The following is an 18607-nucleotide window of genomic DNA, read 5'->3' as shown; positions in this document are numbered from 1 at the left end:
GCCTTTTGTAGCAACGTGGATGGAACTGGAGATTGTTATGCTTAGTGAAGTAAGTCATACGGAGAAAGATAGCATATGTTTTTCACTGTTAGGTGGATCCTGAGAAAGTTACCAGAAGACCATGGGGAAGGGAAGGAGAAAAAAAAAAAAAAAGAGTTTGGAGAGGGGGTGAGCCAAAACATAAGAGACTCTTAAAAACTGAGAACAAACTGAGGGTTGATGGGGTTGGGAGGGAGGGGAGGGTGGGTGATGGGTATTGAGGAGGGCACCTGTTGGGATGAGCACTGGGTGTTGTATGGAAACCAATTTGAAAATAAATTTCATATTTAAAAGAAAAAAGATAGAGTTGGCCAACTTTTTCTATTAAGGGCCAGATTTGAAATATTTTAGACTTTCCATGCCATACAGTCTCTTTTTCTACTACTTAACTCAGTCTTCGTCACACAAAAGTAGCCATTAATAATATGCCAATGAATGAGCTGGACTGTATTCCAGTAAAACTTCTTTTATGGAAATCATTGATAAGCCAAATATGGCCAATGGACAAACTCTAGTTTTAAAGAAGTCACAATTCTCATTTTAGGGAATCCTGGGTGGCTCAGTCAGTGAAGCGTCTGACTTTGACCCAGGTTATGATCTTGGGATTCGTGAGTTCAAGTTCCGCATCGGACTCTCTGCTGACAGCTTGGAGCCTGGAGCCTGCTTCAGCTTCTGTGTCTCCCTCTCTTTCTGCCCCTTCCACACTAGAACTCTGCCTCTCTCTCAAAAATAAATACAGTTTTAAAAAAAATTCAAGGGACGTCTGAGTGGCTCAGTTCGCTTAACCGTGCGTCTTCGGCTCAGGTCTTGATCTCAGGGTCGGTGATTTCGAGCCCTGCGTCCGACTCTATGCTGACAGCTCAGAGCCTGGAGCCTGTTTCAGATACTGTGTCTCCCTCTCTCTCTGCCCCTCCTCTACTCATGCTCTGTCTCTTTCTCTCAAAAATAAATAAGCATTAAAAAAAAAGAAAATTCCTCATTTTAATGGTGAAGAACTGAGTTTTCATGTGGATTATAATCCAGAAAATAGTACTCAAAGAATTTCTGGATTATCTGAATAACTACTTTACATCAGTTATGTGTATATTTGGTGTTGTGTTTTGCATTTAGGATTGAATGGGCATCTTTCCTCTGCACACACAACAAATACTTGTTATTGTGAAATGGTGAATGAGTACAGGCTTTTTACAATAGTTGGAATAGAGAAAAGTGTAATTAGTAATTATGATAGTCATTATGAAGTAAAGAATTTCTTTTCTTCTTAATCATAGCCACAGTCATATAGCTATTTAATACAGATGTCAATAAAAACCTCAGAGCTGGGGCGCCTGGGTGGCGCAGTCGGTTAAGCGTCCCGACTTCAGCCAGGTCACGATCTCGCGGTCTGTGAGTTCGAGCCCCGCGTCAGGCTCTGGGCTGATGGCTCAGAGCCTGGAGGCTGTTTCCGATTCTGTGTCTCCTCTCTCTGCCCCTCCCCCGTTCATGCTCTGTCTCTCTCTGTCCCAAAAATAATAAACGTTGAAAAAAAAAATTTAAAAAAAATAAAAAATAAAAAAAAAAAAACCTCAGAGCTGACTTGATCTTTATGCAATAGAGCCTACAGTGTTTCGAAATCACTCTACTTAAAATTGACCTTCGATTTTGTGACAAAGCTGATGTTGCTTTCCCCAGTCTCTTTTTCCCTTTTCCCTCATATAAGAGGGAGGGTGTGTGGGTGGTGTATGTGACCAGCTAAAGCACTCTTTTCCAAACTCCATTTAGAAGTCACTGGGTGGTGATTTTGGGAAAGCTTGTTAAAATACTGTCAATTCATTTGGTAAGTGCCCTTTTGTCCTCTTCCTTTCTTTCTGCCTTAAACATTGCTCCCCAGTCTGGAACTGTACCAGCTATCTTTTGACCTACCCTAAAGGAAAGACAGAGATTGTAGAGGTGGGACACTTTCATCTTGGCTCTTGCTCCATGTGGACTCACCTAACTCTAACCTTCCTGTTCAGGAATGTGTGGTGGTGGGTGAGAAGGAAAATAGTCCTATTTTAGCTATTAGTATTTGGCTTTTTACTATGTTCAGCTGGACTCAATTCTGTCTCTTTCTTTCTTTCTTTCTTCTCTTTCTTCTTCTTTCTTTCTTTCTTTCTTTCTTTTTTTATATAATTTATTGTCAAATTGGTCTTACATACAACTCTTGGTGCTCATCCCAATAGGTGCCCTCCTCAATGCTCATCACCCATTTTCCCCTCTCCCCCCCCCCCCCATCAACCCCAGTTTGTTCTCTGTATTTAAGAGTCTTGCGGTTTGCCTCCCTCCCTCTCTGTTTGTAACTGTATTTCCCCCTTCCCTTCCCCCATGGTCTTTCTGTTAAGTTTCTCAAGATTCACATATGTGGACTCAGTTCTCTATCTTTAAAAAAGTAAATTGAAACAAATAATAGATAATGGGTTCTTTCTATTTTGTGATCTATTCTTAGTTTTGGTAAATATGTTCTCGTCTATGAAATGTTTTCAGGTTTTATTAGCATAAAATTCAATAAATCCAAACCAGGCAAAAAAAATGAATTCATAAATAAAGGTTAATGTTCTATTATACTGTGAGAGAGGCTTCATTTGTAATAAAGTGTTTAACTTTATTCTCTATCTACCTGTCAACATTTAAATATCACTGATCACATGTCTTTACTAACAAAGCAATTTTGGTACTATGAATCATTTTTTACTACTTATAAAATCACTTAGACTAGATCAAGCAGAACTGACTTACTCCTTAGCTCCTTTGTATATTTTTGTTTATAACTCTAATATATTCTAATGAATGTCTAATTAAGCCCTAAATTTTTTCACTAATTGCTATAGGAATAATGAACTTTTTTGACCTGAAATTTTATGAACAAAATAAAATAATTTGTAAAAGCTAATATGTGACATAATGGCCCAGTGGGAGTTATTATACATCCTGAAACAAAAATAATTCTCTCAAAACAGCTGATACACACCTTTTCTTTTTAAACCACCTAAGAGATGCAGAAAATTTTTCCAGTTTTGCTCTTATTAGTAAAAGTTATGGGACTATTTATGCTAATGAAGTCAGACTAATGAAGCATAATATTTTCAAGATATTATCAAGCATTAGGGACTAGTTTAATTTTTTCTTTTTAATGTTCATGAACAGAAAAAACTTCTTTTTAAAAACACACTTGGCTTTTGGTATACACAAAGGATTTGTTCATATTACCCCACATCTTTTAGGTATCTTTTATACCCTTTCTGTATGACTGGTATTTCATAATGGGTAAAAAGAACTATAAGAAAACAAGACACTGAATGTCATTTTAACTTGGTTTTCAAAGTCATAAATATGCAGCAGATGTGGGTTGCTTCACCTGAACTTTTTCTCCTCTTCCTTCCCTACCAGCAGACTCTAGAATCTTTTTCTTTTTAAAATTTTTAATGTTTATTTAGTTTTGAGAGAAAAAGAGACAGAGAGCCAGCAGCTGAGGGGCAGAGAGAGAGGGAGACACAGAATCTGAAGCAGGCTCCAAGCTGTCAGCACAGAGCCTGACCCAGGGCTTGAACTCATGAACTGTGAGATCATGTCCTGAGCCAAAGTCAGGGGCTTAACCGAGTGAGCCATGTAGGCACCCCAAGGCTGTAGAATTCTTTAAGTATAGTTTCCATATTCTTTTTTTTTTTTAAGTTTTTATTATTTTGTGAGAAGGAAAGGGCACAAACAGAAGAGGGGGATGGGGAGAGAGAACCCAAGTAGGTAGGCTCTACACTGTCAGCTCAGAGCCCAATGCTGGGCTTGAACTCCTAAACCATGAGGTCATGAACTGAGCTGAAATCAGGAGTTGGAGGCTTAACTGACTGAGCCACCCAGACTGCCAACTTTCCACGTGCTTCTGAACATCAGTGGGTAAGGACAAATTGTCTGGAGCTATTTATATAGGATAACAGAATAGAAAGATGACATGAGTGGGCTATGGGATTAAGCACCCTGGAACCATCCCACTCCTGGATTTCGTGTTATGTATTATGTGATCTTTTAATTATTTTTAGTGATTAAGCCATTTTGAGTTGAGTTTCTGTTCTTGCATTGCATCCTAAAGGAAACTGTTTATGAAACCAGTTTTTAAAGTCAATCACATTTTCTTCCATTTTTAATGGCGAAATTTGAAGCTACTGTCCTCTGTAACTCCCCTATTGTCATAGACTCTAAGTCTAAAGTTCTTTCTTGGCCAGCAAGAAAGTGGGACGCAGGATTAAAATGGGAGAGATGGCTAATGTCTGGGAAAAGACAAGAGCCTTGAATAAGGGTTCTTGCCCCATATTTATTAAGGTCAGAAGACTTACAAACATGACAGGTGTGCACAAAGAGACAGTGAATCTGTGAACATTAATTCATGGCATGAGGGAAAGGGGGTTTTGAAGATACACAGTGTTTGGGGTTTGGGTCAGTATAAAACAAAATCCTGGAGCTGGGTAGATGGGCAGATGGTTGTTAATGGCAGACAGGAGGCGCTGTGTTTGTTTATCTTAGCCTAGGGGATAAAACAGATAGGGCAAATAACCTCAGGGTTAACAAGGCACCTTTTCTTTTGCTAATCAGTTCTGGACAGCCTCACCTGCAGTGCAGTCTATAGCCCCAAATACTTGTTCACCTAATTTGGACCTTCTTCCTGTGAAAGCAGCAGCTTTCTGCTCTAGTACTAAATTGGGGGGTGTTTTTGCCTTGAATACCTAATCTTGCTTACCTCATAGATTGTATTGTATTGAGGGCCTTTTCCCCTCCCTCTCTATCCTAGGGGATTTTGCCCCTCCCTACTTTATTTTGGGGGTCTTATCCTGTTTACCCAAGCTTGGGAGACAGAACCCCAAGTAGGTAGGCTCTGCACTGTCAGCTCTATGGCTTTGTAATTCTTTATGCCTTGGTAACTAATGCATTGGTATAAGCCCAGGGAATTTCTCAGCTTATTCCCCACACCCTATATCCATTGTTAGTATTTAGTTACTGACAATAAACATAGTTATTTGTTGAATGTAGTTATTTGTTGAACTTATCACCAGCAAAACAGTAATAAAATTTTTGTACTCTCTTACCTCATTTGATCACAGCTCAGCTTACATGCCTTAGTCATTTCCTAAAACAGATGAGACTAAAAAGCTGGATATAGAGATCTAGGATATATTTAATCATGTACTTGCAAATAAAAGCACTGCTTTAAGCTTTTACAGAAATTCGGCAGACTGATGTGACATGCAACCAAAATAAATTCTGTTGTTTTATAGTTATAATTTTAAACAGAAAAATCTGACCCAAGGACAAGAATCACAGACTCAGATCAATTGTTTAAATAACTCCTTTAGAAATTTTATTTTATTTTATTTTATCTTAGTTTACTTTATTTTATTATATTTAGAGCTTACTTAGCTTTAGTTTCAGATATCAACATGCATAGTATGTCATAATAACTTCAGGATATCCAGGGGAAAAAATGTCCAAATAGAGATTTTAAATGTGAATCTGGAATGTATGCTAAAAGCCATAGGTACAGTTAGGACTCATATGGGTGGCACCTAAAACTAGGAGAATGGATGATAGCTTTGGAATAGAAGTAGAGCATAAAGAGAAAATGACTATAAAGGTTGAACACTGAACAGGGTGAGAGAGGTGGAGGCACAGAGAAAAGCGACATGAGAGCTAGGAGGAGAGTCAGGAGCAGCTGGGAAGCCCAGGAGAGTTTTTTCAGTCAGTGGTTGTTTATTCCAGACATGTATAAAGAGGCCAAGCTAGATGAGAGCTGAACTGGAGGTTTTCTGACTATACACACTTGTCATTTGCCAAAGCAATGGAAAACCAGGATTAAAAAAATATATATATTCAACCTAATTTTTCCTTTCTTTCTCATCATGTTTATAGTGGTATATTGTGCACTTTTGGATTTACATGAGGTTAAGATAGGTTAAACCTTATGTTATATTTGTGACACACACCACACACACACATACATACATATATACACATACGTAAACAGAATATTTCTAAAAGGCTCACAATAAATTGATAACTTTGTTTCCTTCAGAGCAGCTAATACCTGGGACATCCTTGAGGAATAGGGATTGGAGAGAGACTTTCCACTTCTATACCTCTTCAATCATGTACATATGAATGTATCCCCTGTTCAAAAAATAAATAAAGCTAACAAAATAAAGGCCATTTTATTATGTGAACTTTTACAGTTACGGGAAAAGTATTTTAAGACATTGCTGTGGCTGGATAAAGTATTATGACTTGATCTGAATCCGTTGTCCCTGTAGCTTTGTCTCTGGGGAGAGTGGGTGGAGTTTGGGTTCAAGTTACATTAAGTTAACACTGGTCAAGTATATATACTAAAGCATTATATGGTATATATAATATGGTTTAGTATGTAAATGGTTGATACCTGTTAAAGGACAGATTGCATATAAATATCCGGAAGGTCAATATTTTCCCAGAGGAAATAGCCCACTTCTGAGGTTGAAGTATGCATGGTAGTTGACTAAGCAGCTTTGTGTTCAGGTACGAAGTCTTGAATTCTGTACTTATAATTCCAAACATCTTACATATGTTCATCTTACATATGTTCACCTCACTGAATTGTCAGTGTTATCAAAATATTCTCTTACTGTTCTCTTGCTGCAGTGTTACCAAAATATTATTTTGCTGTTTTCTTTTTACAGACATGATATATTCAAGAAATATGGGTGTTATAAAAAAAAGGTGGATTTTTTTAATATAAAGAAGTTGGAGAAACGCTTAAACACAAATTGTTCAGTTCTGTGAGTCTTAGATTAGAAATTTAGCTGGTGCGTAAAATGATCCTCAGAAAAGTATAATGCTGTTCAGCTTTCTCTTTTCTAGCTGTATAAAAATTTGGGTTAAAAATAGCAAACACTGAGCATGTGCATCCAAAGATATAGTTGCTGCAAACACTGGAATATATATGTCTGATACTGTAAGTGGATGAATGTAAGGAGCCTGAAGGTTTTGGAAACAACTCAGTGAAATGAAAAGTTGCTTTTTGATGTCTGTAGCCAAGCTTAATAAATTATAATTCAAGCAATTAACGTGAATTTGGAACAAAATATTATTTATTTTTTTGTAACATTGGAAAACTGAACTGTTTATAAAATTCAGTTAGAATTATATAGCTGTTGGCACATCAAACCAGCCTTGGCGAATACAATAGATATTCTTTAAAGAAGGAAATTTTCTTTTTAGTTGTAGGTTAAAGTCCCTGTTACTTGGATTGTGTTTGACATTTCCCAATGGGAGAAAGAGCTTTTTATTTCAATGGGTAACTGTGGTGATGGGTAGCCTTTCTATTATAAGGTAGACTTTCGTTTCAATCAAATGTGTAAAATTTCTACGAAGTGAGAAGTTTTATTAGCCATATTTTCCCTTTTTAAATTATGGTAGCACACTGAAGTCTCCATCAGTCAGCTTTCTTGTTTTCTTTTGCACTATTGACTTTTTGCCCACTGTTCAGGTTTCCAACATGTTCTGTAGGTACTATTTTTATTTTTATTGTTATTTTTGATACCAGAGTTTTTGATTACTCTGTATCTGTTGCCTCCATTGTTTACTGCCCACCATCATCTTTACCACTTTTACATAATGCTTACAAGTGAGCTCCTGGTAACTTTTAATGATGGCCTTTTAGCCCTCATCCTTTGCAACATCTTTGTGACATTTGGACACTGTTAACCATTTACTCTTCTGAATGTTTCCCTGGGCTTCTTAGACCCTGATCCTTATTCTCCAACTCTTTGAGTACTTCTCTTACTTCACTTTATTTATTTATTTTTTTCTAAATGAGAATGTTTCCCAAGGTTCTAGCCATGAAAAACTCGTCTCCATATTTTTACAATTTACACATGAGAACCCAATTCACTTCTTTTTCCTTTATGATCATCTTCATGTACTACTTTCTCATTTTTTAAATGTTTATTTATTTATTTTGAAAGGGGAGGGTGCACACAAGGAGAGGAAGAACAGAAGGAGGAGAGAGAGAATCCCAAACAGGCTTCACACTGTGAGAACAGAGCCCCACGTGGGGCTCCATCTCATGAACCGTGACATCATGACCTTAGCTGAAATCAAGAGTCATATGTTTAACTGACTGAGCCACCCAGGCGCCCCCTTACTCATTTTTATTTATTCTCTTGACTTGATTCTCAAGTTCCTCATCCATACTTCTACCTGCCTGCTAGATATTACTCATAGGATCAGTAAGATATTTAATGAGTTATTTGTACTATTTTATCTTAAAACAAAACAAAACAACTTTTGTGGACCTTAGTTTTCTTGGCAACTACTACCATGTTTCTCTGTTCCCCTCTACAGGGTAATTACTTGAGATAGTAGTCTCTATTTACTCTCTTTGCTTCCTCTCCTTCTGTTCTCTCTTGAACTCACTTAAGGGAGGCTTTGGTTTCCTACCATTTTATCAGAGTTGCTCTTGTGAAATCAGTGATCTCTTGCCAAATCAAATGGTCAATTCTCAGATTTCGTTTTATTAGACCTTTTTAGTAGCATTTACTATAGTTGTTCATTCCTTCCTTCGTGAGACAATTTCTTTATCTGCCTTCTAGGGTACCATGTTCCTCTTGTATCTTTTTACATTACTAGACACTCCTTCTCAGTCCTTTTTCTGGATCCTTCTCCTCTTTGTACCCCTATATGTTGGAATGCTCCAGGGGTCACCCTTAGTTCTCTCCTCCCTATATTTTACTCCCTAGGTGATTTCATTTAGTCTCCTGATTTTAAACGTCATCTGTTTGGTATTCTGCTTTAGAATACTTTCTAGTGCCCCTTCTCCCTTGTTACCTCTCTAATTTTTCACTGGAGTCGCCATATAGGATACACATCACCCATTAAATCATGCATATCAGGCAATCATTGCCTTACCAGATCTTTTCTGTCTTTTCTGTCTTTTCTGTCTTTTCATCTTTTCATCTTCTTGTGTCTTCAATCTATGTTGAGGTGTGTTTATGTTTGATTATTTTCTTAAGTATTTTTCCTCCTAGGGTTACTTATGTTTTGTTATCTTGGAGAGATTGGCTGGCTTCAAATATCTCTTTGCCATCTCTTACAAATAATGGGTATCTTGACTAGATATAAGATGTATTAATTCTCCTTTCTGTTCAATAGCCTGGATTCTCCTCCATGGTTTTTTAGCTTCTGGTTTTGATGATGATAAGTATGATAAGTCCATTGCCGGTCCTGGCTTTTTCCATTTATGAATAATTGTTCTTTCTGTCTTAACACTTACAAGGGTTTTATTCTTATTTTTTAGATTACTGCATTTTATAAGGGTATGATCAGTAGATATTTGTCTTTTCTATCCAAGTGAAACTTAGTTACCCTTTCCAGTTATCCACCAGAGGTGTTTTGTCAACCTGAATAAAGTTTCTTTTATTATTTACTTGATAGTTGCCTCTACTTCGCATGGTGTCTTTTTTACTTTTGAAACACCTATTTTTCACATATTTTTACATTTTTCTGGATTTATCCTTCAAGTATTTTCTCTTTTCTGTGCCCTGTACCATTTACCTAATTCTTTGCTCTGTGTTTGAGAATCCTTGCACTTCATCTCCCAGTCTACTTAAATAGGTGTCAGTAATGATTTTTCTTTTTTTATGCATGTGCTCATTTTAATTTGAAAAATTGTGACCTTAAGTTTTATGGTGTGTGTGTGTGTGATACATTAGAATTTACTTAAGTGCAGTAACAGTTGTTGTACAGGTGTTTATCTTTTCTGGCACTTCTTCTTTCAGTAGATACATGTTCTAATTATTCAGCCTTACTCTGCTCTTTCAAATGTTTGGGACTCTCATGTTATCAGTTGTTTTTATATGATGGAAAATCATAGAAATCATGTCTGGAAATCATGTTTGCTTGCTGAACTGTTCTTAACAGCAGGAATCCCAGCAGTCAGAGTAGATATAGTGCCTAAAGTTTAAGGATGGTTAGCCTTCTAGAGATACCTAAAGGAAGCCTGATGTTCTCTAATGTACTCAACTGCCCTAGTTCCAAAGTAGGGAATACTCTTCTGTCTCATGATAGGAAAATATAGCATATTCCAAGAGATTGGAAGTAATCTTAGCATTGGGTCTTCAGATACCTACATGCAAAGTTATTTCAGTGGTGTTCCTTTTCAGTTAGCCCCCAGTGGAACAATGTAACTGCAAACCAGTTTAAGCTGATGTTACTCCACTAGGGCCTTAAGACGTCTCAGCAAGATGCTTAACTTTAGAAAGTTCAGGAACTTGGTGTTGGACATAGGGAAGAACAGGCCACAGTCAAGTTGTCATGTTTCAGAATACTTTGTATCCTCACTCATTCCAGTGCCATTTACATTCTGATGATTCTCAAATTTATTGTATTTCCAGTCCCCTACTGTTCTCCTGATGCACATGTCCAGTTGCCTACTCAGCTGTTTGACTTGGCAGTCTAATGTATATCACAAAGGTTGCATGTCCAAATTGACCACACGACTGTCATTGTGAAACCTAATTTTTCCAAGTCTTTCTTACCTCGGTGAATGGCATTGCCACCATTTTTTACAGTTAATTCTCAAGTCAGTATCTTAAGATTCATTCTTGACTTTTCTCTCTTATTTTTACATCCCCATCCCATTAATCCACAAATCGTATTGGCTGTACTTTCAAAATGAACCAAACTTCTCACCACTTCCACCTCTACCACTCATCTATACATTGTTGTGTCTCTCCTGGTCTTTTGCTGTTGCCTCCTGACTGCTCTCCATTCTTCTGCTCTTGCCCTCTACAGTTTATTCTCTATAAGCCGGAGTAATCTTTTAAAAAGGTTAAAACAGTGCTTCCTTCTAAAGGATTCTAAGAAAATCCAATGCCATGTAATGCTTAGGTGGCTCTCCATGCCAGAGGCTCTCCCAACTGCCTTCCAACCTTATTTTCACCATTTTCCTAATTTAGCGCACATTAGGCAGATACCTTCCAGTTCCTTAATTACATCATAACCATCTTATCTCAAGGCCCTTGTACTTGCTGCTCACTTTGTACTTGCTGATCACATTGTTTCTCAAACAAATTTTCTCATGATTCCCTTACTGTTAAAATTGTCTTACTTAAATCTGTCTCATACTGTCTTATTATAGAGAATGTTCCCTACCATTCTATAGAATAGATCCTTTCCTACATGCCTGTTCCTTCTTACCCTGTTTCAGTTTTTTTTTTCCTAGACCTCTCACCACTTGAGCCAATGTGTATCTCATTGTCTTCTTCCAGTCACCATCTATGAAGAAATGACTTTATAATTCACTACCTATCCTTAGCACTTACTGGTAGGTAGTAGATACTTCATAAATAATACATACTTCAAGTGACATCTTTACCAAATTTGAGTTTCATTTAATTTTTTCTAAATTTTTTTAATGTTTATTTTGAGAGAGAGAGAGAGACAGAGTGTGAATGGGGGGAGGGGCAAAAGAGAGAGGGAGACACAGAATCCGAAGCAGTCTCCAGGCTCTGAGCTGTCAGCATACAGCCTGACACAGGGCTCAAACTCAGGGAAGGCAAGATCATGACCTGAACCGAAGTCAGACCACCTTACTGATTGAGCTACCCAGGTACCCCCAGTTTCATTTGTAAATGAAAAAGTAGGTATACATGTGAATCTTTCTGGAAATAAATCATGTTTTTCAAGTTATTGTTTTTTTAGTTTCTTTACTTTTTAGACTTATTTGCAAACATGTAATCAACTTTACTTTTAAGTATGTTTGAAATTCAGTTCAAGTATTTGTATTTAATCTTTCTCTAAAAATACTTATTATGTAACCTGACTTTTTTTTCTATGATCAAAATTCTATTTTGCCTGTGACTTATTTTGTGATAGTGTATTCATTAAGAAATTCCTAATTTGTTTTTAAGTTAAAAGAAATCTTATAAAATTGCATAATGTTAAGACCACTGGGAATAAAGAAGGAAAGAATAGAAATAGGGACTTTATTCCTTTCTAATTAGAATACTCCAGTGTTTTTAGGTTGCCTGTAAATCCTCTCAGTTAAGAGATTGGCTTTTCCCCATACGGTATTACTCTCTGTTTCTAAGGGCCCCTCATGATCCTGACCATGCCTGCTTTTTTTGCTCTGCTTTTTCTTCTGCTTAAGATCTCAGCTTATGCCCCCATCCTTAATTTTCAGTGTATAGAATTTACGTCTATAGATGAATAAAAAAGAATAGAAAAACTTTAACCAAATGATAGTAGAAACCAAAATTCAGCTTGAAAATAGGCTGAGCCTATATAATACAGCATATAGAATCATAGGTATAACATGCTAATATGTGGTTGAAATTTATTTCTTGTACTTTAATACAGCATTCTTCTAATCTCTAGAGATTTGTTGGTAAGAAGGGAAGTCGTTGGTACAATCACTTGCCATTTTGTTCTCATTTTTGAAGGGTCATTATAGCTGTCTCCCTGGGTGGGCAGTGGGGAACAACATTTCTGAATCTCTGATCCTCCCACATAACCATATGCCATGGCAGCTGGAGAGTCTATAAACACCTCTCTCTGGCTTAGTACTTTAAAATTTGTAACTGTTTAAAACTGTTCTGAGACAAGCTACTTAATCAAAACTTTTAAAATGGTTGGCTTTGTTAATGAAGATATTAACTTGGTTTTATTTTGATTTTTTTTCCAGGTGTATGGTGGCTGATGAAGTAAGTGTTTTCATGATTTTTATGTCTTTTATAAAATTCCACAACCTGTTTTTAGTGTCTACTATTTACCATGTGCTCTCTGTCTTTCCTTATGATTCTATGTCTTATTTCTAGAGAGGAGAGGGGACAGATACAGAAATAATGAGAAATGAATGTGTTGTGATATGTGTGGGTGCACACACTTGAAACATGTTAGGTGCATGCTTGAAACCATTAGTATTAAAATCAGTGATCCAAAATTTTATGTTATTGGCAGAGAAACCATGAGTGTGCTATAAAATTCAGCCCCAAGGAGCACCTGGGTAGCTTAGTCTGTTAAGCGTTCCAACTCTTGATTCAGCTTATGTCTGGTCTCACCCGTTTGTGAGTTCAGGTTCCTCATCAGATTCTGGCTCACAGCATGGAGCCTGCTTGGGATTCTCACTCTCTTTCTCTGCCCATTCTCCTGCTTGCTTTCTCTTTCTCTCTCTCTCAAAACAAATAAGCAAAACCCTAAAAAATATTAAAGTAGTATTTTATTATCATTAAAATTCTAATTTTTATTCAATTTGAAAAATGTGTTGCTGTTTCATGATGCCCTTAAGAGTCATAGCAAAACGTAAACATTTTAAAGATAATTATGAAGGAAAACATACTGAATTTTTTAAAATATAAGTGGAAATATAAAAGATTCTGCCAATTAACTGTCTTAGCTTTAGTTACATATAGGACTCACCAATGGCTTATCTCCACATTCTCTTCTTTAGTAAAAATGGAATTACGTTGTAACGTGAACGTGAATACTATGCAGAACATGAATACTATGATACAGGTTCATGGTATATGCCGATTTATAACTACCTAAGTTTTTAGTTTGAACTCTTTATTCTTTGGGCATTTGTTTAGATTAGATGTTATAGTTAGAAGCATAGTCATTGCCTGTCAAGAATTTCAACAATGTAAATGAAGGGACAGTACGTAGACATTTGGGAAACAACAGAAATTTCTATTTTGAATAAGATGAATTCCAAAAGCGTCTTCATAAATTAATAAATTTGAGCATCCAAAATGACTGACAGAGGCTCAGGTTTTTAGTCCCTGAGATGTTTTCATCAACAGCAATATAAACTTGAAAACCTGAAAAACTAGGCATAACCATTTTGCACAATATGTATAAAATATATGTGCGATATATGTATGTATGTGTATGTGTGTCTCTCACTTTTTTAAATCAACCAGTTTTATGTTTGTAGAGATTAATTATATCAGGTAACACCATCTTGATAATCTCCACCAGTGATCAGAGGGAAAATTCAGCATTTATGTTGTCATTGCTACCCTTCGTCATTTTGGTGTCATAGCGACATCATAGAGATGTTTGAAGGGCCTTAACTGTATGAAATTGTTCATGGTATTGTCTAAACACTTGATCGAGTTCTTGGTGAACCTTCAGCCAGCAAGAATTTTTTCATAAGCCATCTGCTTTTCCTCCATCTTTTACTATTTATAGTTCCATAGCTCTTGTCACATGTTGAGTGACTTTGACACTTTTGCAGCAGCATTCTTATTTCTTAATTTAATGCATTTAAAAGAAGTATTAATATTTCCTCAACGCTTAAAAAAGGACTCCAGGGGCGCCTGGGTGGCGCAGTCGGTTAAGCGTCCGACTTCAGCCAGGTCACGATCTCGGCGGGTCCGGGAGTTCGAGCCCGCGTCAGGCTCTGGGCTGATGGCTCAGAGACTGGAGCCTGTTTCCGATTCTGTGTCTCCTCTCTCTCTGCCCCTCCCCCGTTCATGCTCGTCTCTCTCTGTCCCAAAAATAAATAAACATTGAAAAAAAAAAAAAAAAAAAAAAAAAAAAAGGACTCCACTTTTGTGTCCGTCGTAATTACTTCTCTTCTTTTACACCTATTTGACTTTACAAGGTTATTATGTTAATCTATCAATGAAGTTGATTATAAAAAAGAATCTTCAGTGTGATGTGCATGTGTAAGATCACAGCTCACAACCTCTAATATCATGTGTAGCGTAGTAGAGTTGAAATGCCATTTTATGGGATCTTACTAAGCTAGTGTGGATGAAACTTAGTAAATTAAAAGTGTTGAAGTAGAAGAACTTGTATATATGTAAATTACATGAACTCTGCTTTGACCTTCATTCTATTTCCTAATGCTGTTCTCCTTTTCTTGCTCTTATCACAAAATGGTAGTGAAGTCACAGAAGGAAATATAGTTTATAATTTGGAGGTCAACCACCTTTTCTGACTTTTAAATTAAAAAGTATGTTTTGAAATGATGAATATTTGACTCATCAAATAGCTAAAAGCTTTAGGAAGGCAATTTTACATCTCTGTTATCGAACCTACTTTTGTTTAGATACTTGAATACCCACTTGGAGTATTGTGTAATTTAGCTGTCTACTGTGATCTTTCCTTCCTAGCTTTAGAAACAAATGACTTTCTTCAACTGGCATTACTCCCCCTTCTAGTATTTTTCCACTGTTATCTTTTTGCTAATGTATTCATTTCTTGTGGACTTGTATAATCTATCTACTGTATATAAGGTAATCATTAACTTTAAATTGGAATGATAAGTTCTGTTTAATACTAAGTGATCATTGTGTATTTCAATTATAAGAATATATTTTAGATAACACAGCTGCACTATTTAATAAAATTAACTTTACAAATCTAGCTTAAGGTATTTTAATTACTTCCCATTTCCCCACCTCTTAGTTTAATGCAATTAAATATTGTTTCAAGAACTATGTAGTGAATATACAGAAACTCTTGTGAATTTGTATTCCATAAATAATGGAACTCAGGCCATAGTCTACAATCAGGCTGGTGCACTGTTATCTATCTTTTTTTAAATAATTTCTTGTGAACCACTTTGTCCTTATTCTTAAGTTGAAAATTATTGAAAGTCTTCATTCATGAAAAAATTGTAAATGTGAAAAATAGTTGCACATTAACACAAAACAGGTAATTTAATAGGATGTACATGCAGGGGCGCCTGGGTGGCTCAGTCAGTTGAGCGTCTGACTTCGGCTCAGGTCATGATCTCATGGCTTGTGAGTTTGAGCCCCGTGTTGGACTCTGTGCTGACAGCTCAGAGCCTGAAGTCTGCTTTAGATTCTGTGTCCCTCTCTCACTCAGTCCCTCCCTCACCCATGCCATCTCTCTCTCTCTCTCAGGAATAAATAAAACATTAAAAAATAATAATTTTTTAAAATAGGATATACATGCAGAAAAATATTAAACCTACACATTTCCTACCCTATTTGTCAAGTATTTAAAGACTGTTCTCTATAAAAATTTAGTAATTAGAAATTTTTACAATGTTCATTTTTACTTAAGATGGGATTAATATCCTGGATTTATAGAATAGCCTAAAAGTGTTTCATAATGGGCAAAAGTTTCAGTACATAGATTCTGTCCTTACCTGTCTACAGTATCTATTATCAAAGCCAGAAAATTCCTACTTATTTTGGTAATATTTTTTTGTTGTTGTTGGAACTCTATTTCAGTCCCACATCCCTAGCGCGCACGTACACACACACACACACACACACACATACACATGCTTTTTAAAAATTTCCTTCTTCATGTTACTTCAGAAAACATTTGGGAGGATGTATACCAAATAAAGTATCATTTCCTTCCTTTTCAAAAGACAAGGAAACCATTTGTTAAGGCTGAACTACTTGTTTTACCTTACTTCGTGGCTATTTTGGAGCATATTAATAAATAAATACTTGGAACAAGGGCCCTGTAGTCATCATTATCAATGCTTTTCTTTTGGCCAAGGTGCTTCTCTGCAAGAGGAGTGGGGAGAGGCTTTGGGACCTGTTCTTCCAAAGGTAGAAGAATTTCTGCTGGCTGAAGTTCGAAAACCCTTGTCTGTTTCTCTTCAGGCAGAAATGTGTTGATGTGTAGAAACAGTGAAGGACCCCACTGGAAGGTTATTTTAGCTCAGAAGACCTTAAAATTGGTGTTATGATATGCACTCTGCCAATATTAACTTTATAGGTTTGAGGACTAAGAAATCAAAATAGACATGAAGAATTTTACTTTTCCTTTTCTATAAGCCTACCTACATTTGACGAAGTAAGCTGAGATGGCAGTTTTGATTCCATTGGTATCTATAAATCTTAGTTTTCATTTACCAGTTCCAAGCTGAATTACACTGTCTCCTTGAGCTCCTCCTGTATTGTTGATGCATTTTTGTTGAATGAATGAACTGGTTAAAGAGTTAGCACTTAACTAACTCTATGTGCCAGGTTGTGTTCTAGTGCTTTACGTATATTAATTTAGTTCATCCTCACAACAGCCCTATGGGGTGGGGTAATGGTATTAGTATTATTACTATTACTATTATTATTCTCCTTATATAGATGAGAAAGCTGAGGCACAGAGAAGTTAAGCAAATTGCCCAAGAATTTGCAGCCAGTATGTGCTAGGACCTGAAATATTTGACCTTAAGTAATCCAGCCACCAAGTCTATCAATTACTATTCTGTACAGAATGTCTAGGTGCCAGACTTTGTATATTTAGAAACAGGATTCTTGAGGTCAGAAGAATCTTCAGAATACAAGGGCTCAAGTGAATGAAGCTGAATATTAGAATGATGGTGATAGCCTAAAAATTTTGTGCTGGTGAGACTGTATGTATTCCTTTAAAAAGGTATTATTTGCCTGTTTCCTTCCTTATTTCTAAGGCTACCTTATTATTTTTTTATGTCCTTTTTTGAAAATAATTTTTTATTTTAGATTTTTAGAATTGTTTAGGTTTTAAATACAGAATTATTATAAAGATAGTATAGAGAGTTCTTGTATACCCCATATCCAATCCCCTGTTATTGTCTTAGATTAGTGTGGTATATGTGTCTTAGTTAATGAACCGATATTCATGTGTTATGATTAACTAAAGACGATACTTCTCTTTAAAAAGTAAGTTTGGAGAGAAGATGGCGGCGTTGGAGGACGCTGGGCTCACCTCGTCCTTCTGATCACTTAGATTCCACCCACATCTGCCTAAACAACCCAGAAAACCACCAAAGACTAGCAGAACATACTCTCTAGAGCCAAGCGTAGACGAGAGGCCCACGGAAGAGGGTAGGAAGGGCGGAGAGGCTGTGCGTGCTACACGGACTAGAGGGAGGGAGCCAGGAGGTGGAGGGGTAACCTGCCCGGCAATGCAGAGCCCCCGAGTCTGGCTTGCAAAAGCGGAGGGGCTGGACTGTGTGAGTTCTGGCAGTCAGCGGGACTTAACATATGGAATGTTACAAGTCAACGGCTCTGCTTTCGGAGAGCAGAGAGGGCAAGAGGAAACCAGGAGGGAGAATTGCTGAGACCTGGAAGACAGAGCTCAGCAGGGGAACAAAGGTGCTGGCAAGCACCATAACCCTCTCCTATCCCTCAGCCAAATCCCAAAAGGAACTAGTTCCCGTCACCAAACTTGCTTGCACCACACAAACACCCGACGCTGTGCTTCTGTGGATCCATCCCTCCGAAGGGTCTGCCTGCGTCCCTCCCGGTGCTGTAGGGCCCGTCCCTCAGGGGACCACCGAAGGCAAAGCGAGGTAAGCCTTCCCTTCCCGCCCCTGTGCACCTTGCGGATCCACCCCTGCACCCTCACTAATGCCAGATCCCATCAAAGCAGCACCACAAGCCTGACAGTGTGCAAGTAGCCCAGACAGGGGCCACACCACTCCACAGTGAGTCCTGCCCCTTGGAGAGGGGAAGATAAGGTACACACCAGTCTGACTGTGGCCCCAGCGGTGGGCTGGGGGCAGACATCAGGTCTGAGTGCGGCCCCTCCCACCAACACAAGTTATTCCAGACAGCACAGGGGA

The 18607-nt window shown here is 37.4% G+C and overlaps 1 protein-coding gene across 1 annotated transcript in view; it reads left to right on the top strand.

Annotated features, from left to right (window-relative positions):
- ZRANB3 (zinc finger RANBP2-type containing 3) overlaps positions 1-18607 on the top strand; it is a 302090-nt gene that overhangs the window by 117041 nt on the left and 166442 nt on the right. The window contains 1 exon segment of the mRNA XM_032594393.1: positions 12755-12773. Coding sequence (XP_032450284.1) covers positions 12755-12773 — 19 coding nt within the window.

The sequence above is a fragment of the Lynx canadensis genome, chromosome C1 (assembly GCF_007474595.2).
Source record: "Lynx canadensis isolate LIC74 chromosome C1, mLynCan4.pri.v2, whole genome shotgun sequence".
NCBI classification, from domain to species: domain Eukaryota; kingdom Metazoa; phylum Chordata; class Mammalia; order Carnivora; family Felidae; genus Lynx; species Lynx canadensis.
Note: the sequence above shows the minus strand (reverse complement) of the source record. Positions and strands in the feature narration are given on the sequence as shown.